Below are 20531 nucleotides of genomic sequence, written 5' to 3'. Positions count from 1 at the left end.
GAGGCCTCTGTGTTTAATGGAGACTTTTCTCCTTCCTCACGTATCTGCTTCTCTATGTGTTTACTTCCTGGTCTCCAGGATCAAAACTCCAAACTCCCTTCTCTGTGGTGCAGTTTCTTTGTGAGTCCCCACCCACCAAGGGGGCAGGGGCTCAAGGTCCTTCTGACATGGCCCAATCAAAGCCTCAATCATTAATTAAGTAAAAGTGAAACCTCTAAATCCAATATAATCTAATATGCCCAGAGGAACAAATCAGTTTACAAGCATAATCCACTAGTGTTTTACCTTAAAGTCTACTTTATTATTACTACAGCTTCATCAGCTACACTAGCTTTCTTTTGGTTAGCTTTCATAGCATATCTTTTTCATACTTTTTCTGTCAATCTTTGTTTTAGTTTAGATATATCCCTTGTAAACAAATTTAGTTTTTACCAAATCCAGTTTGATCATCTTTGTCTTTTAGTCCATTTCTATATAATGCACTTGCTGATATACTGGGGTAAGGTTTAATTTACCTTTTTGCTCAGTGCCAGTTGTGCCATCTATGCTATGTTCCTTTTCTCTCCTCTTGACTTCTTTTTAGTTGATGGTTTTCTATTAGTCCACTTTCCCCCTCTACTAGCTTGGAAATTTTTCATTCTTTTGCTGCTCATTTTTTTTAAGATTTATTTTCTTTATCCCCTCCCCCCTCTCCCCCCATCATTGTGGTTGCTCTCTGCTCTCTGTGTCTGTTTGCTGTGTGCTGTCTGTGTCTGCTCATCTTCTCTTTAGGAGGCACCAGGAACAAAACCCAGGGCCTCCCATATGGAAGAGAAGGACTCAATCAGCTGAGCCACCTCAGCAGCCTGGTTTATTGTGTCTCTCATTGTCTTTCCTCTTTGTGTCTCTTTTTGTTGCATCATCTTATTGCAATAGCTCGCCACACCTGCCCGTTGCGCCAGCGCACCTTCTCCAGGAGGCACTGGGAATTGAACCCCAGACCTCCCATGTGGTAGGCGGAAGCCCAATTGCTTGAGCCACATCCACTTCCCTTTGCTGCTCTTTTAATAATAGTAAGACAACAACATACATCTTAGACTTACCAAAATCCAATATTAATTGGTAATTATGTCCTCTTGGACAATGCAATGACCTTCGAACACTTTAGTTTCATTGGCCCTCTCCAAGACTCTATGCCATTGTTTTCATTTTCTAAACTTCTTTCTATATTTAAAACCCTGAAAGATACTGTTGGTATTTTTACACAGTCAGTATTCATTTATATTTATCCACGTATTACCTTTCTGTTGCTCATCTTTTCTACATCTCCAGTCACCCATCTGGGATCATTTTTCCTCAACCTGAAGATTTCCCTTTGCGGCTTTCCTTCAGGGTGGCTGTGCTGATGACAAATTCCCTCAGATGTATTTGTGTGTGTATGAGTCTGAAAATGCCCATATTTAACCTTCATTCTTTTTTTTAGGAGGTACCAGGAGAACCCAGGACCTCAAACATGGGAAGCAGGCGCTCAACCACTGAGCTACATCTGCTCCCCAATGAGAGCTGGTTTTTTCATTTGTTTGTTTGTTTTTAGGTGGCTCTGGGGATCAAACCTGGGACCTCAGACATGGCAAGCAGGCACTCAACCTCTTGAGCTACCTCCACTCCCTGACCTTCGTTCTTTTTTTTTAATTATCTTTTTTTTTTTAAGATACATAGATCACACAAAATGTTACATTAAAAAATATAAGAGGTTCCCATATACCTCACTTCCCATACCCCCCACTCCTCCCATATCGACAACTTCTTTCATTAGCATGGTACATTCATTGCATTTGGTGAGTACATTTTGGAGCATAGATTATAGTTTACGTTGTAGTTTACAATCTCTCCCAGTCCATTCAGTGGGTTATGGCAAGACATATATAATGTCCTGCATCTCTCCCTGCAATATCATTGAGGAAAACTCCAACAATGCCCCAATATCATACCTATTTTTCCCTCTCCCTACCTTCAGCAGTTCCCTTGGCCTCTGTCTCCAGATCAATGATGTAATTTCTTCCATTGCTAGAGTCACAATGATTCTATAGTAGAATATCAGTAAGTTCACTCTAATCCATATTTTATTCCTCCATCCTGAGGACCCTGAGATTGTGATGTCCACTCCACCTCTAAATCGAGACGGGGCTTAGATCTCATATGGCTGATGGGTGGGATTCTCCTGCTTACAATAGATTCTGTCAGTTCCCTGGTGTGGTGGTTGACTGGTGTGGTGGTTGACCATCCTTACCTCCCTGTTAGCTGACCTTGGTAAGGCCAACGAACCGGAGAGTAGGAATTGCAACTCTACTGAGGCTCAGGGCCTAGCCGGCACATGGACAGTCCAGAGATTCACCAACCTCAGTGCCAACCACAGTAAAAGTGACAGAAGAGGCATGTGTGGAGCGGTCACATCTGAGTCCAACTCCATCACACTCAGGAGCACAATGACCTTCATTCTTGAAACATGTTTGACTGAGTATTGAATTCCACATTGGCAATTATTTTGTCAGTACATTTTAGATAGCATTAAGTACATTATGCCATCATCTTTTGGCTTCCATGGTTTCTGTTGAGAAGTTAGCTATAATCTCACTGTTGCACATCTATGTTATCTTTATTCCCTATCTCCTTTAAGATTTTCTTTTCTTTTGGCTTTCAGGAGTTTTATTATGCTTTCTCTAGGTATCGTTCATTCTTATGCATCCTGCTTGGGGTTCATATGGGTTTCTTGAGTCTTTAGTTGGTATTTTCATTAATTTTGGGCTTATACTACTCAAGCGATGGGGCTTTTGATTGGGGACCAATATGATTAAATTTGTGATTAATAATGGTGAAAATGATAGCCACAATTTCCTGTGTTAATGGGCATCATGACAAACATTTCAACTCTTTTTTATCTTCACAGCGAGTCTGTGAACTAGAAATTATCATTCCTATTTTACAGATGAGGGAATCAAGACTCAGAATAAAGTAATGCGCCCAAAGCCACACAGTCAGGGGATGGGGAAGCCAAAGCTGGAAGCCAGGTTCATCTGACTCTGATGGGAATGGCAATACCTAGCCACGTGTGGCTATTTAAATTGAAATTAATTTAGATAAAATTAAAAATTCAGCTCCTCAGCCACACAAGCCACATGGCAAGTGCTCAATAGCCAGATGTGGTCGGTGGCTACCATGCAGGACATTGCAGATAGAGGAAAGTTCCATCACAGCAGAGTGTTTATCAGCCAGTGCCGCTCTGTTGCTTGATGACTCGGAGGCGAGGAGGCCCATCATCACAGGTTCTCAGTGCCTGGTCTAGGCTCCTGAACAGGGTGGGGCTCAGCAGCTGTCTGGTAGTGGATGCAGTGACAAGGGCTTGTTCTCTGGCAGCCGTGCTGGGAGTAAGTGGAGAAACAGTGGCTGAGCGAGAGGGAACCGGGCAGCAGCTGAATGTGACTGAGAGTTTGGCCTGGGGGACGGGGAGGCCATTCATATGGGGACATAGAGAAGGACTCTGGGTTTGAAGCCTTTACCTGTGGATTTTGGACTCTTTGAGATTTTGCTTTTGAAGCATATGAGGGAAAAAATGTGCCCAGGTAAAAGTCGGAGCATGTTTAGACAGAAAAGGATTGTACGGTGAGGAAACTCAGGCCCAGAGAAGTTGTGTGACTTTTCCCAGGTAGCATAGCTAGGTAGAGGCTCTTTCCATTGTTCCACACTGCCCAGAGGAAAGCTGTACAGGACTTTTTTGGGGTTTAATGACATCTGTGTGACCCCTTCTCACCCCCCAATGAACAGTTTGTAAAGTGAGTTTGCATAAACTCCTTTCATTTAGGAGACCTTGGCTCATTTCTTGATAGTGGCAGAGCCCTAGGTTCAATAGGTCCTGCTCATTAAACATTTAAGGGTCAAAAATGAATTAAAAAAAAAATGAATTGAGCAAACCTTTTGCTGACCCACCGCACACAAGCAACAGCCGCAGTGACCCATAATGGCCAGCAGGGAGTAGCATTGAACACTCCAAATTCCTCTTAAGTTGGCTGTTGCCCAAGCAAGGGGGAATAAAGAGGCAAGTTTTCCCATTTTAAACCCCTCCCTTTGCAGGCTGTAATTCTTTAACAGCCATTGCTTACCCAAGTCTCCCAGAACTGTTTCCAGTGGTGAGTGTGCAAATAATGGTCATGACAAATAGTAACGATAAACCCGATAATGACATTTGCCAAGTACCCGGTACAGCCAGTCACGGAGTTGCTTATGTTATTGGAACGATGCTGCGAGGTAGTTATTCTCCACCCATAGTTCACAGATTACAGCAATACCTACCACACATATAGAGCCCTTGCCCAGTGTTGGAACTCTTCTAACCCTTTCTAATCCCTCAAAACTCGCAAAGTGAGTACGGCTGTCATCATCCCTTCTTGACAGATGAAGACACTGAGGCACGGAGCAGTGAGGAAACTTTCCCTAAGTCACACGGCTTGTAAGGGATGGAACTGGGCTTGCTGCCTGGAGAAGGACAAACTGCAGAGCACAAGGTGCAAAGTGTGGTCCTTTCCCCCAGGGGACAGTCCTCATGAGCCAGCCTCCCCCTCGCTCACATCTGTGACCCAGCCACACGGGCTGCAGCTGTGCCTGCCCCTCTTGGGGCACCCCCACAGCCATTAAACCTCCAGGAGGTTTCCCCCAGAGTGCTTTATGATTACATTAGCAGCAAGCGCATCCTTTCATCATCATTTCAGGTTGAAGAGAAACTTCAGGAGGATTCCAGAAGGAAATTACTTCAGCTGCAAGAAATGGGGAACAGAGAGAACCTCATTAAAATCAATTTGGAAAGGGCAGTAGGTCAGGTAGGCGTGCCCCAGAGGCCTTGAGTTGACCCTCATTCCCCACCAACCTTCCCACCAGAGCGGCTGGTGGGGGATAGTGAGGCAGGCAGCCCGAGGTAGGACAGATGTGGTTCCACCCTCCCCCTCACCTCCTAGGCAGAGGTCTGGGTGGCTTCTGCACCCAAGTGGATGTGTCTAAGAGGGTTAGTCCTGCTGGGAAGCTCCCCACTAACAGTTTGCCATTCCTAAGACCCTGCCCGGGCAGCCCACCCTGGCTCGACGCCTCTCCAACCGACCAGCCTTGCAGTTCCCTCTTGGGAAGGATTGGAGCCCCTCGACCCCACTGGTGCTTCCGGCCTTGCCTCCCTAACATCTTTCGTCCCAACACTTACCGCTGCCTTTCTTCCCAGGCGCAGTCAGTGTCCATAAGGAAATGCCACTTCCACTAACACGCAACTCCAGAATGCCCAAAGTTCATGCTAGATGGCCAAGTCCTGGGCTCCATGGTGGGCAGGCTCTGGCCCGGCTGGCCTGCAGCTGTCTCCTCTAACGGCCCAGAGGTCCTTCCTGTTAAATGTACACAGCCGTGGGGCCAGCCCTGCCGGCGAGGCTTCACCCAGGCCGAAGGAGGGCAAGCGGGAGCCCGAGATGGCTGCACACGGTCCTGCAGAATCAGCCCCCAAGGGCGTTCACCTTGGATCTCCTCCTCCAGGGCTTTCCCCTGGCAACCCCGTCTGGGGACCCATGGAACCTTTGCGTGTGTGTGTGCTTTTTGTTTCCCCTGGGAGAGAGAGCTGCTATGTCACTCACTGGGTTCTCAGAACCATCTGTGAACCCCCCAAAAAAGTTAACCGCAATCCTTTAAGAATCCCTTCATGTCACCAGCCCATCTCCTGCAGCACTTCCACGTGTCCAAGCCTCCACCAGGACACCAGTGTGACCTGAGCTTTATCCCTGCACCCTGAAATTCAGAGGCACAAGCAAGATAGTGATGTTGACTGCCATACAGATTTTGCCAGTGGACCCAAAAACCCAGGCCATGGAGTGTCATTTTGGTAAATTCCCAGAGAAAGCTCTGCCTCTGACTTCTGGAAAGAACCCATGACACCTTGGACTTGTAATTCTCTAAGCCCTGATTCTTAATCTGAGCACCCAGAAGACACTCCATTAAAGCTGTCTGAAGTGAGCTAGAGGGTCTTGGCTTTAGCCGATGTTCCCATAGACAGCCCTTCCAGGCGCATTTTTTGAGCGCCTATTCTCTGCCAGGCCCCGGAGCAGGCTCTAGGGATACAGAGCCTTCTGGACACAGTCTTCAGGACGCTGACGGTCTAGGGTACAAAATGGCAGAAGGCAGAGCCTTCTTCTCCCCCAGGCATGCTTGCTGATTATACAGTTTACTTGGGCCAGCAGCCTCAATATTTATCTCACGGTCTGGTGCCAACCTCGCAATTACCAAGAGTGCTCCTGGCCACAGGCTTCCCACTGGCTAACTGGCAGCAGGCACCTCTTCTGGGGGCTCAAGCCGTGTGTGCTGACCGTGTGCACCAGTTGGGCCAGGGGGCGTGCCTAAAAACTAATTAAAACCCACGGTTCTCTTTTCTTCTGGGGTCCTGGCACTTCCAGTGAGAGGTAAAGATTTTAATAACACATAATGACCATTGAAAAATGTGCAGACTCCTCTCACTGATTTCTCCTGGACCCACATGACGGAAGTGCCACTCCAAGGCTTGCTGGCTCAGTGGCCCCCACTGACTTTGTCGCCCTCCCTTGGTCTGCAGCTTGAACATTTCAGAAGCCAGGTCATCAAAGCCACCTACGGACGCGCGAAGCCGGGCCAGGACAAACTCATCTCGGATCAACAGGTTTGTCTGGCTTTCTCACAGCAGGACTCCTCCACTCTCTTCTTCAGGGATCTGGGATTCCAGACCCTGGGAGCATATGTTTCTGTTTTTGTTGGTGGCACATATTTTTCGCACTGTTGCTACACCATAAAGATTTGTTTTGCTTTTATGGGATTTCCTGGCTTTTCAAGTAAAAGCCAGTGAAGCTCCCTTGAAATGTTCCTGCAGAAATCAAATTAAACCCATCAGGCCTATTTCTAATCTCCAGACACACTTTTAACCTTCCTTAGCGCTGTGAGGAGGGGGCCCGCCTCCTCGCTTGATGTGTTCTGGCATGTTCCTTCTGAAGAGGAAAGCTGGCAGTAGTGACTGTGACAGCACGGTTCTTCCAATTATTCTTTCCAACTCTCTGTGCCAAAAGGTGGGCCAGAAACCATGCCGTGGACTGTTCCCGTCAGGTGTAGGAGAACCTGCCCTTCTGCCTACAGACAGAGGGTTATAAAGTATTGCCGCAGTGCAGATGAATCTGGGACAAACATATAAGCTCTGGTCCTGGGAAGCATGTCCTCCTCCAGGGCCATCAGCACACGCCAGGACCTCTGGCCTCACCTGCTGAGGTGGGAACTTGAGCTGATGCTCTCCCGTGCTCCTTCTCCCAGAACTGACACATAATTTAAATCTTTTTGTTTCTTTTGTTTCTCCAGTTAATAGAGAAAATTACTCAGGTCACTGAGGACAACATCAACTTTCAGCAGAAAAAATGGTCCCTGCAGAAGGAAACCCAGCTCAGCAACTCCAAAAAAGAAGAAATTGCAGAGAACATTGAAAAGCTGAAGACGTCCTTAGATAGCTGCCAGGTGCTTTTCACAAATGTCCCCTCCACTTAATTTTTGTGCCTCTTACTTGAAAAACTGCCCAGCTTTAGTGGAGTCTATATAAGGAAAAGGTTGGGCAGACGGCTGTGCTTTTTAATCCAACCTTTTTTCTTAATGGAGAAACTTGTTTGAGAAAATGCTTCCCAGAAAAGCTCTGTATGGCTAAGGAAAGATGCCTGCTCATCTTTAAATACTGACTTTGGGAAACCTCAGGCTCCAAAAAAAAAAAAAAGAAAGACAAAAGCCCCCATGTTATTTTCAGAGGATCAAATAAATGTTCCTGCTAGCTGTTTGCATTTTATTTTTTGGTCCAGCAGGGGAAAGGCTGTTTTTACCCTCTTCCACTGGAGGAGACGGGAAAACACACATAAACACACACAGGAACATCTCCTGTTCGAGCAGTCAGCTGCTTCAGCTTTCTTTGGAAATAAACAGCAATATATGGGCAGTCTGCAAATGTCGACTTGTCAGCATTCTTTCAAATCAGGGAGCCAAGCTTTCTGACCAGCTTGTGTGTTGATCTCGGCAGGAATAGAAGTAGCCAAATTTGGTTCTTATTTCAGCCAAATGGTAGGTGGCAGTTTGGCTTCGGAATAGCATGGAACTAAAAGTTGGGTCACTTTGACCACCAAAAGCCCAAATTAGAGAGGGTGGGGGAAGCCTCCAAAAAAAGAAAAAGCCACTAAAACTGGCATGTTCCGTTGTGGGCATTCACGGCAACGCCAAGAACATTCTTTGCAAGTCTGGTTGGGTGCTATTTCCGGCCACAGCGCCCGGGCTCCTGATGCCCCCGTCTCTTTGCAGGCTTGCATGAAAATGTCCTGCTGTAGCGATGACCTGAAGAAGGAAGTCGACCTTCTTCAGGGTCTCCAGTTGAGCCCACCCGTGTTGGGGCTCCAGAAGGTAGCAGTGGACATCCTGAGCCTCTCACTGTCCTGGCTGAAGGACACGGAGCATCTCCTCCAGAACGTCGGCATCCAGTTATCCAGCTCTGACAAAGGTTATTCAGACTTCCTTCTTACATAGTTGCATGACTCTAAAATGCCGTTGGAATCTTATCATGGGGGGACATCTGTTGAGGAAGGTTCTAGAGTGTTGGCCAAGTGTTCCCTTCTTCAGACTTACTTTGCTTCTCCACTTGAGAAGTGATTTTTCTTTAAAACACACACACACACACATGCAAGTAGGACATGATCACTGAAGAATAATGAGACATTGCAATGGCAATAGGAAAATTAAAATCGTGCCAAATTCCACCTCTCAGCAGTAACAACTGTTAATATTTTGTGGGTAACTTTCAAGTCATTTTCTGATGGAAATAGCTGAATGATTCCAGGCAAGTTGCATAACCTCTCTGTGCCTCAGTTTCCTTACCTGTAAAATGGGGATAATAAGAGAACCCACCTCTTAGGTTTGTTGGGAGGATTAAAATGCATTAAGATATGTAAACTATTAGAATAGTTCCTGGCACAGGTGGGCACTACCTACACATTTATTTCTTTAATTTTACCAAAAAGTAGTGGCACATTATACCTGGTGATTCTTTTTTTTTCTTTTTTGTTTTTTTCATACCCAATATTCATTAGTTTTGTTTTTAAAATGTTATATCATGAGTGCACTGCCATATCAGTACATAAGCTCTACATTGTCACTGTTATTCATGGCAAGGAATTCCATCACGTGGGATGCACCATCATTTAACCAATTCCCTATAGTGGCCATTTAAGTTGTTTCTAGTTTTCCACACTTAGAAATAATGCAATATATCTATTCACTTCTCTCCAAATATTTCCTTAAGAGGTTGTCCTACACTTTGGATAGATTGTATGACATGTGTCTATGTCTCAATAAAACAGCTTTAAAAAAAAAAAAAAGGTGTTATCCTGCAAGGGAAGGGGAAGAACCACCTTTATCCAACAGAGATTTCCCGTGCGCCCCCCGACAGCAGGCACTGTGCAGCGCGGGGAGAGAGCAGGAGCAGAAACAGGTTTGTGGGTGCACAAGTGTTCCCCGGAAAATCCCTCCAACCTTGCCATATGCTGAAACCTTTCACAATGAAATACTGGGGGGCGGGACAGGCAATATCTTTGCCCTCCTAGGGTTTACTGTCCAGGACGAGGTGGGAAAGGCATGAGCAGAAAAATCCCTCAAACGAGATAAAACTGAAATGGAGACACGTGTCACAAAGTACAGGGCACTGCCCTGTCAAGAGGAACAGGCGCCGGGCAGGAGGGGGAGGAGTTACCGGCCAAAGAGGCGGGGAAGCCTTCTGGGAGGAGGGAGGAGCCTGGCAAAGGCCCCGAGGTGCGGTGCGGGGAGTGCGGGGATCACAAGGGTCTCGAAGACGCGGGTGCAGGGCGGGGCGAGGGCCAGAGCAGGGTGCAGGAGAGTGCGCGGGGAAAGGGGTGGGGTGTGGGGCGCAGGGCCGGGCGCCTGCAGGACTGGCAGGGCCCCAGTAAGAAGCTCTGCTTCATCCCAAGAGCAGTGAGAAGCCAGTGAAAGGTTTTAAATAAGGAACTAAAGGAACAGGTTTGTATCTGGGGACCATCGTCTTGGCTGCAAGTGGAGAACTTGCTGGAAGGTGGCCAGCATGGAGCACCAGATGAGTCAGGAGGCCATCAGAAGAGAAGGTGGCCCACACAAGGCTGGGGTTAGGGAGGGAGAGAGAGAGATTGCCAGGCATTTAGGAGGAAGCTCAGCAGGCCTTGGGGATGGTATTGGGTATGGTTGGAAGCAAGAGGGTGGGGGCCCACTTACCTTTTGGTTTCTGGCTTGTATCAAAGGAAATTTTTGATTCCTTCACTAAAATCCACAGTACAGAACACAAGAGGAAGACCAGCTCTGAGCGGGAAGATGGGCACGAGGTGCCTGCAAGCCATCCTAGACAAGGTGCCAGGGGAAGTCGTCTCCTGGAGATCTGGTCTGGAGATGGCTATTAGTGATGCATCCCGAGCACCTGGAAGAGCATGTGCCACATAGCAAGTGAAGGAAGGAAGGAAAGAAGGGAGAGAGGGAAGAGGAAGAGAGAGGGATATTATGCCCAAAAGACAAAAGCAAGGGCCGAACCAAAGTATCCCCCATATTCTCCATCACTGGACCAAATGCCCAGCACGGAGCCGTCGTCACAAGGGGGGACGTTCAGGAGGAGGGTGACGGTGACGACGATGGTGATGGTGGTGGCGGCGATGGTGGTGATGGTGACAAGGGTGGCGGTGAGGATAGCGATGATGGTGATGAGGACGGGGTGATGGTGAAGGTGATGATGATGATGGGGGTAGGCCCTCGTTACTGAGCACCGTACAGTCTATAAACTAACCGGTGTACACGCACATCTCAGCTCCTCGCAGTACCCTCTGAGGCACACACCATCATCCTCACTGTAGAAATGAGTCAGCTGTGGCTCGAAAACCGTGGATTATTCCACCAGGATAAGGTGGTTCAAGGTACTTCCCATTGCTGAGGCCAACAGGGCCTCCCCAACCTTTCCATCACCATCCACACGCTAAGGGGCCATCTGGGTTCAGTTCCTAAAACAGGCTGGGAGCCTCCGCTTAATTTAGTTCCTCCTGGTTCCTTAGCACTGTTAGGTGTCTGGTATGCATTGCACGCTTTTATCCTCCCACCAACCCAATGAGCGAGATAAAGAAACTGAGGCTCAGTAACATTAAGAAACTTGCCCGTGGGGTACGGTAGCACCTGTTTTCCATTTTCTCATGTACCGGTCCCAGGTGCAATCCTCGGTGCCTCCTGAAAAAAAAAGAGAAAGAAAAAGAAAAGAAACTTGCCCAAGGTCACAGACTGACCTGGGCTTTGTGATGCTCATGTCTGGGTTCCTTCTGTGGCCCCAGAATTCTGAAGATCCAGAGAGGTACCAGGTCCATGCCCAGTTCCCTGAGGCCAAGTTCTGGAATGAACTGGGCAGAGATAGAACTTAGGTAAACTGTGCTAGGCAAACAAAGACCATGAGCCACAACCAGATACGGCCCACAGCGTTAGGGTGGAATGGTTCAGGGTTTGGCCTTTGGAGACCAACTGTCAAGGTTTGAAGCTCCTCTGCTGGTTGACTCAATAGTTGTGCGGCCAAGTTATTTGACTTCTCTGTGCCTCCATGTACTCACTTATAAAATGGGGATAAAACCTCATTAGGTGGCTGTGAGGCTTAAATGTTGTGATGCCTGGGACACAGTAAGCCCCTGGGAAGTGGGAGCTGCTCTTGTCATCAGCCTCAAATACTTGTTGATTGGATTTGACTCAAATGTGGGTGGCAGCAGGCGGGAAATTACAGGCAGCACAGCCTGATTGGATCACATCAGAGTGACTTTACCTGGCACCCCTACCCCACCTCCACTGGGCAACAACGGGGTTTTCTTAGGCCTGAACACTCAGCTGAGTTGAAGCCCAAGGAGCCCTTTCTGGGTCTCCTTCCTAAAGTCATACGGTTGACTTGCGTCCCAGCTGCCCTCCTCCCACCCACGTCCCTCCGCCCTCAAAACCCCTGTGCTCTTCTCCAGCAGGCTACCTGCCTTTTAGGGTGCTGTCCCACGGAATGAGACCAGTCACAACTAGGTGTGGCTCTGCTGGGATAAATTCCCCCCAGCACACCCAGGCCAGTGATGCATTATCTGGTGACATCATGACTGGCTAGAAGATAGGAACAAGGGTGTGATGCTGCTGAAGTTCTGACTGATGACATCTGGGGGTGGCTGGGGAGGGACCTTGAGTGCTAATGCCTCACACTCCCCCTGCCTGCTTTCTCAGGCTTCTTCTGATAAGGCGAAGAAAGGACTTTTTACATTTTTCTCTGCAAGCTCAGTTATTTGTGTCTATTTCTGCAAGGCTCTGATATAGATGAAAAACTTTCCTGCATACGTGAAAAATCATTCTTTTCAGATTTCCAAGATATACAGTATCTTTAAAAGGGGGGAAACTGCACATTGCAAAAGAGTATGCATAGTGTTCTCCCATTTTTGTTTTTTAAAAGTCAGAATCTAACCGAAATAAAAATCTGGAGGAAAAAACAAACTGTAGCAGCAGGGTGAGATTATGTAGAATGTTCAATTCAGTCCTTAATAACTTTTCATTGAGCACCTTCTGTGTGCCCTCCCCTGTGTGGAACACTGAAGCTACAGCAGGGACACTCCATGCTGTGGATTTCTGTAATGCTCGGATTTTTGTAAGAGCATGTAAAACTTTTGTAACCAGAAATATAATAAAGAATTGCTACTTCTCCCAAAGAGGGAAAACAGTCCATTGTCTAATCCAGAAACCTGATCAAACATTCCCCTCCCCCCCTTCCACACCCTCATTTGACTCCTGTCTCCTTTTAATCCTCTTTGCAGTACACCATGGTTTGATCCTTCCCCTTTGGCTCCTGGGTCACAAGTTGCCTCTGAGCCAAGTTCCAGACCCATCCCAGTTTAGTCCCTGCACATCCACGTCCACAACAGATCCTGTAGCCCAAGTCCACAACAAACAGGCAACCTGGGCTTGGCTGCCACCTTGGCATCATTGGAACATACCTCTCCCAGGGCACACCTCACACTCGCCAGTCCAAACCTTCCCTGTCCGGTCTCCCATCTCTTTGGAAAGACAAACCTGGTCTGAAAGCTGGTTCTATCACCCGCCAGCTCTGTAGCTTCCCCTTGCTGGGTGTCGTCTGGGTTTGCAAAGCTATAAATTGCAAATACTTTTTTCCCTGTTGGGTTGTTTATAATGATTGGAGACTAACATGGATAAAAGTCCTGGCACGATGCCTGGCACTTAGCAAACGCTTGGTATTTGATAGCTATTTTTATAGTAGTATAATCCTTACTCTTTCCTGCTGGCAATGCTCAGAAAGTTGGAGAAGAGCAGGGTATGAGGCATGCTCAGCTCCCTTCCTTTCTCTCTCTATACCCGTCTCTTCTTCCCACCCTCTACCTCCGCCATCTACTTCCTGATGAAGCTCTTCCCCCTCTTATTTGTGTCTCCCCTTCTCTCTCCTTCCCAGGGGACCTTGTACACAAGGTCCTGGATTATGGCCCCCATCTCTGGCACCTATAATCCTTCCCTGTTAGCTCCTTCCCCTTTGCCATCAAACATGCACTTCGAGATGTCTCTATCATCTTGAAAATATAATTTTTCAGTGAACCCACTGCTTCTCTAGCACCTTTTCTATCCTCTTTTAACTCCTGTCCCACCCATGATCTTGACCTTTATCACCCATTTCTTACTTTGTTTTTGTTCCTTTGCTTCCGCCCCTGCCGTCCAACTGGCCTGGAATCCCCCTGCATCAACAGGCCTCCATCTCTCCTGAGGCCGCCTTCTCTCTGGCCTCCCCCAATGCTCTTGGTTCTCTTTCATGAAACCCTCTCGCCCCTTGACTCTTAAGGGCCTGGCACCCACTGCCTCCCTCCTGCTCCTTTCTGGCTGTTTTTGGCAGCCCCCTTCCCTTAGTCCTGCCCTAACTCGAGCGTTCTCAGATGCCGCCTTGGGGTGCCCCTCTCGTCTCCTTTCTATCAAAAAAACTCTCCACCCCACGTTCAAGAGCCTCTCATGTGCAGTGACGGCCAGATGGACATCAGCAAGCAGGGCTGCCAGGAGCGCAGCCGAGGCACAGGCGGGGGCCCCTGGCCCGGGGCCGTGCCCACCAGCAGGAAGGGCGCCCTTTCCTAATACGCAGAAGGACCCTCTGGGGGCTGGCGCTGGCCTTGCCCCCTCGGCATGTCCCGCTCCCTCCTGACCTTTCAAATCTGGAGCAGAGCAGCGTGCTCCTGGCCTCCGCCCGTCCCATTCCCCTCCTCTCTTCGTCAGGGGAGCCACCATTCAAGCCCTGAGAAAAAAGCTCTCTCCCCCTCTTGCTTCTTGTCCAGGCTTCTCCCACCCTCGCCCAGAATGTCAGCACTGAAGGCCCGGATGCCTCTCAGGCTCTTAGCCAAGCGCCCTGCCTCTAATCCAGTGGTCCTCTCATCAGAGGACGTTAGGCAATCTCTGGAAACACTGGCGCCACATGACTGGACAGTACCCCTGGCATCTGGTGGGCAGAGCCAGGGATGCTGCTTGACATCCTACAATGCCAGGGCAGCCCCCATGGCAAGGAAGCATCTGGTCTGGGATGCCAGTAGTGCCTCTGTTGAGAAACCCCCTAATCTAGCCCAGTTGTTTTCTGAAACATCGTTCTTCTTGTAAGTCAATTCACTACTCAGTCAGCAGCCGCGATAGCCATCACTCAGACCCTGGCCTTGAGCCCAGTCCCGGCTCAGCCATTTCCCAGCTGTGTGGCATTTGGCAGCTCATCTCTCAGAGCCTGGCTGCCCCACCTTGGAGTGGGGTGATGATCAGACCATGCAGTGAGGCAATGCACTAACCGCGGAGTGGCGGACCCACTTGATACACAGCCACCATGTCGAAATCACAGGTAAACTTTTGAGGCTGCAGTTCTCGGCCTGCCACAACTGGGCTTCAACCTTCCCCTCCAACTCTGCTTCCACTCCTACCCTCTGCCATCCTCTGCTCCAGCTCAGATAAGCTCAGCACCCTCTGGGAGTACACTGCCTTTCCCCCAGCTCCCCACCTGCCTTCATCCCCTGTCTCAGTTTCCATGGCTGCTATAACAAAGTCCACAAACTCTGTGGCTTAAAACAACCCAAAGGTGTTCTCTTAGAGTTCTGAGGACAGAAGTCTAAAATCAGTCTCACTGGGCCAAAATAAAGATGTCTGCAAGGCCGCTCTCCCTGCAGAGACTCTAGGGGAAAATTCACTTCCTCGCCCTCTCCGGCTTCTAGAGTCATATTCATTATTTGGCTCATGGTCTGTCCCTTCCTCCATCTTCAAAGCCAGTGGGGTAGAATCTTCTGTAGTCAAGTCTGCGTCCCTCTACTAAGGACCCTCATGATCATATTGGGTCAACTCAGATTAAAAAGAGAATCTCCCCATCTCAAAATCTTTAACTTAATCACATCTGCACCATTCCTTTTGCTCCATAAGGTAGAATTCCCAGGTTCCAGGAATTAGGACAGATGTCTTTGGGACCATTATCAAGCCTAACATATCCCCATTCTGAGAAGTTCTCCCTCCCATTCTCCAAAGTCTGCCTACTCTACACTGCCCACACCCCAAGGCTCCTCAACCACAGAGCCTCCTCTGCTCTTCTGGACGGACGATGCTCTCTGCCTCCTCCAGCAGATACTTGCACACACCTGGAGAATGTCATGTTTCCTATGGTCCATCTCTACCTCCTCTCTCTCAGACGAAACTGTAAGCTCCTTGAGGACGTGGGCCTCCGGCCTCGTATCTTGCCCCACACCTAGCACACACTTTGCACACAACAGGCACTTAGTAACACTTAGGTGTTCTACCAGTGGGTTTTCTTTTCCATCTCCAAAGAGAAGTCTAGATTTGAGCCCAACCTGGGCTTGTCAACCACTGGCCTCAGCCACCTGCCTGCAAGCTTGAAGACATTATTCAGAAAACAAAGAAGTTGAATTGCATTGATACTTATTTTCTTCTTGCTTCTCTAAGGACTGTCTTTGTATCTGAAATACCTTCTGGAACATTATCAGAAAATTATGAACCAGAGCCAGGAACTTCAGGTAATCTTTTCATTTATTTTTGTAATCTGTTCATCTCAGCTCCCCCCTTTGCCATTTATACAGCACCATGCACTTGAACCCTGCTTTCTCGCTATTAGTTATTCAGGTCACATTCTCCAAGAGGTGAAATGATGATTCCATTTTCATGTGAAGAGATTCAGACAGGGTAGCTGAGGGTCATCCGGGAGGGCAAGGGCAAATTCAGAAGGCTGATCCCTGTCTGGTCTCCTCGGCTGACCACACCGCTTGTTTTCTTCTGTCAAAAGCCAGAAAAACTTACATGCCATCAGATTTTAGGAATTTTGTTTATTAAATGTAGTGGAAAGAAGTGCAGCTATCTGCAGTACAGGCAGCAGATTTACCAAAAGCTAATTAAGGGCAACATTATAGAGGCCAAACAATCCTTAGGGATTGCCTCACTCTAATAACTATTGCCATAATAATGTTGCATAATAAACAACCATGAAACTTTAGTGGCCTTTACTGCTCATGGATCTGGGGTCAGCAGCTAGGTGGCTCTGCTGATCTTGGACAGGCTTGTCACATGTCTGGGTGTCAGCTGGCCTTTGGTTGATCTTGGCTGGCCTCTGCTGAAGCAACTCTACTCTGCTCCAGCAGGCTCTCCTGGGTGTAAGCAGATGGCCATGGCAGAGGTGCAAGAAAGAGCAGGCCCAATCATGCACGACTTCTCAGTCCACTGCTTGTGTTCCATCTGTTAACATCCCATTGGCCAACGCAAGTCCCATGGCCAAGTTCAGTGTCAGGGGCAGGATGGGGAAGGGCACTGAGAGTTACAGAGCAAAAGACATGGATAGAGGGAGGGTGAAGAATTGGGACCACCATTATTTTGGTCAACCATGGAGAACACCTAGTCCAGGGGCCAGCAAACTTTTCCTACAAAGAGCCAATGGTAAATATTTTAGGCTTTGAGAGTTCTGCCACCTCGGCCTCACCTATTCGACTCTGTTGTTGTAGCATAAAAGAAGCTATAGACATTATGAAAATGAACGCGCGCATCTTAGTTTCCCAGGCTGCTTCCACAAATACCACAAAATGGCTTTGGCTGAAACAACGAGGACTTACTGGCTCACGGTTTCGGAGGCTAGAAGGCGTGCTTCCTCCCTCAGTCAGTGGCGTTCTGCCTGACCACCAATCCTTGGCTTCCCCCTCCCATGGCCACGTCCTCTCCTTCCTCTTCTGGGTTCCTGCTGATGTCTGGTTTCAAAGGATTCCAGAAATCCAGATCAAGACCCAAACTCATTCAGTTAACCACCGCTTAACCTAAAAAAGCATCTCTGAGAGAGCCTATCCACAATGGGTTCACACCACAGGAATGTGGATTAAGAACATGGGGTGGAGAGGGAGCAGATGTGGATCACGCAACTGAGCTCCTGCCTACCACATGGAAGGTCCCTGGTTGGGTTCCCCGTGCCTCCTGGAGAAGGCAAGCGAGACAGTGAGCTGACACCACAGGCAGGCACGGCAAGCTGATGCAATAAGATGATGCAACAAGGGATACAAGGAGGAAGAACATAATAAGAATCCCAACAAAGGAGGGAGTAGAGGTGATTCAAGCAATTAGGTGCTTCCCTCCCACATCAGAGGTCACAGTTCGGTTCCTGGTGCCTCCTAAAAAGAAGACCAGCACATAAGAAACAGAAACAGCAAATGCAAACAACGAGGGGGTAGGGAAAAATAAATAAAATAAATCTTAAAAAAAAAAACAGAACATGTCGGGGAGCGAATGTGGCTCAAGCAGTTGGGTGCCCATGTTTAAATGGATGCGTGATTCAAGCTACCACAGGACATGGCTGCATTCCAGTAAAATTTGATTTACAAAAATAGGCAGTGCCCCAGATTTGGTCTGTGGACTCTAGTTTGCAAACCCCTGATATAGTTGATTCTCCTTATTTTACAGATATGGACACTGAAATCCAGAGAGGCTAGGTGAAGTTTTCATAAGTCATACAGCTACCTGGTGGAAGAATCAAGACAAAAGTTCAGGCCTCCTGGCCTCCTGACTCGTAGCTCACTGCTTTTTCTCTTAAACCCAGAAAACAATAACTTTAATATTCTAGTTACCATTTAATGAGCATCTACTATTACTATATGCTGATCACAGTGCTAAAAGCTTTCCATCATTAACTCATTAAATCTTTAAATTCTATGAGGTAGATACTATTAGCATCCTCATTTTCTAGACAAGGAAGCATCTAGAAGGAACTAGAGCTGAGATTCTATCTAGATCCAGAGTCTGAGTTCTTAACCAGTACACCTGACTGTTTCCCTACCAGTAACTGGGCTAAGCAGTTTTTCTGCATCTTTAATAAAGCTTTGTGTAAACCTTTGTTTCCTATCACACACTCTCCAAAGGTAAATGTGGAAATGACTCCTTAGTTCACTTACCTCTTCTCTCATTTCAGATCAGGATGGACAGTTTCCAAGAATCTCAGCAGTCTTTGCTGAAGGAAAAGCTGCAGGAGCATCTGGCAGAAAAGAAGAAGCTGTACGAGGAGAGGCTAGACCAAGAGGACAGGCTGAAAGCCAGGGTCAAACAGCTGAAGGAAGAGAAAGTGGTAAGGTGGTCCTGTCATTTTCTTTACTACCAGAAAACTGGTGAAATGCCTTTTGCTATCAGAAATTTAAGACATGTACTTATATGGGAAAATCTCAGCAACTCCTTATTTGGCTCCATGGAGCTAAATGAAACAGTGTGAATGGTTTTTGAGAAACTAACATGGAGCTTGAGTTCCAAAACTCAGAGTAAATGCAACATGAAAAGGCAGGATTACTGGAATTTGCAGAAATGATCCTTATTTGATTCTCTGTTCCTGTTATACCAAGCGAAAGTGAGTTCTTGTCCCTCAGTGCTCCTTTAATCCCATTCCTGAGACACTGAGGTTTCAGAGGGAAAGAGTTTGTGCAAACAAAGGTCAGCTGCCTTAAAGGGCCCCAGAACTGCCTCTCGGATCAGCAGAAATTTTAATGGTTTTTATCATCGGGGTGCTAGTGAATAACTGAAGTGGAGCTGGACACAGGTTCCTTCATTAGTAAACATTAAGGGGTTGAACAAGATGGGGTGGGTGCAGTACCCAGCCAAGGCCAGTCGAGGATCTGGGATAGGGGTACACAGAACAAAGGTCAGTCACAAGGTCCTTCATATGGACATTAAACTGCAGAGAGTGGAGTGGTCCCATCCGGGTAGTAAGCACACACAGGGGTGAGCCTAGTTTTGGTATAGCCATAAACAAGGATAAGGTCAGCCTAGAATTATCGTCATAATAGTAAGCATACACAAGGGGGAAGCTTGGTCTAGGTAACCATGGGGTGAGACCTGTTTAGAGTGACCTTCCCAATTGCAGGTCTAGGCTAAATCCAGCCAGTTTCAACGATTTCAGATAGTCGCCTTTTATTTTGCCTTTATACGCATCAAGGCAATGATTTAGTAATCATAATTATTTGTTAATTCTTAACCCTCAGTTACACTATTGTTTTCATAAATCCAGGTCCTACTTTGTAACCATCAGACTGAGTGTATGCAAGACCAACTTCACATTATTTCAGTCTTTTACTTTCTCTTTATATAAGTCAGGGAAAGCAAATAACCAAAACTGCTACTTTGCTTTCTAGAAATTAGGCCAATCAGAAGATACCTTCCAGCGATATAATAAATCATCTGGGAATCTTGTTAAAATGTCAGTAAGTCCGGGCTGAGTACATTTCTAAAAAGCTCCCAGCTGGTACTGATACTATTACCAGATTTTGTCTAGGTTCTTGACTATACTACAGAAATGAATTTCAAGAGCACATCCAGTGAGTTAGGCCAGTAATTTACTCAGAGAGGGACAAGAAATGGGAGATCATGGATCCCAGGTAGAGAGGTGGGGGCTGAAAGGGATAAAGAGGGCTGACATACAGACTACAATTCCCCATTATAGGTTATAAATGCCCAGGTTTTACTTGCATGGGCACATGACAGAGGGAAAACGGCAAGACTGGTGCGCAGAGGGCGGGAAGGGGTCCACAGCGGGGTGGGGCGGGGAGAGAGCGCTCAGGCATTGCGTTTGTTTTTTTGTTTTTTGAACCATTAATTATCGCACCCCTTTGCTAATGGCAGGGAGGAGTTCCAGCTGTTTGCCATTCTGATTGATTATCTCCCCTATCAATCTCCCATGAAGCCCAATGATAAAGCCCCTGGGGAATATCCAGGGCTTCTCCTGGCTTCTGGAGGAAGTCTTCTGAGTGGCAGAATCTTGGGCGGGTCTTCCAGCAGCCATTTTGGGATTACTGATGTCCATGTGGGCTTCTTACCAGGTTCCAGATCTGTTGATGCCCTATCTTACTAGCCAGCGTCAGGACTACAGGGCCACAGACCACATTTTCAGGAGCAAGGGCTTAGTGAAAGGTTTTTCCAAA

General features: G+C 47.5%; 1 protein-coding gene and 1 long non-coding RNA gene across 7 annotated transcripts in view; one reads left to right on the top strand and one right to left on the bottom strand.

Moving 5' to 3' along the window:
• The window catches only part of FHAD1 (forkhead associated phosphopeptide binding domain 1), a 130211-nt gene that overhangs the window by 59190 nt on the left and 50490 nt on the right, over nt 1-20531 (top strand). For all 5 annotated transcript variants that reach the window (XM_058304351.2, XM_058304350.2, XM_058304348.2 and 2 more), the window contains 6 exons: nt 4743-4850; nt 6608-6691; nt 7375-7527; nt 8350-8545; nt 16045-16115; nt 18539-18691. In XM_058304351.2, the coding sequence (XP_058160334.1) occupies nt 4743-4850; nt 6608-6691; nt 7375-7527; nt 8350-8545; nt 16045-16115; nt 18539-18691 (765 nt within the window). The remainder of the gene's footprint in view (nt 1-4742; nt 4851-6607; nt 6692-7374; nt 7528-8349; nt 8546-16044; nt 16116-18538; nt 18692-20531) is intronic.
• On the bottom strand, nt 1657-18602 carry LOC131279836 (uncharacterized). 2 transcript variants are annotated; one of them, XR_011649744.1, is made up of 6 exons: nt 18522-18602; nt 17199-17330; nt 11223-11292; nt 10303-10501; nt 5222-8919; nt 1657-4787 (listed from the first exon to the last, which is right to left on the bottom strand). It is a non-coding gene; the product is annotated as an uncharacterized lncRNA (long non-coding RNA). The 2 variants fall into 2 exon arrangements; XR_011649745.1 differs by having other exon boundaries at nt 2472-4787; nt 11242-11292.

This window comes from Dasypus novemcinctus, chromosome 9 (genome assembly GCF_030445035.2).
Source record: "Dasypus novemcinctus isolate mDasNov1 chromosome 9, mDasNov1.1.hap2, whole genome shotgun sequence".
Lineage (NCBI taxonomy): Eukaryota > Metazoa > Chordata > Mammalia > Cingulata > Dasypodidae > Dasypus > Dasypus novemcinctus.
The sequence above is the reverse complement of the archived record's forward strand: the minus strand, read 5'-3'. Positions and strand labels throughout refer to the sequence as shown.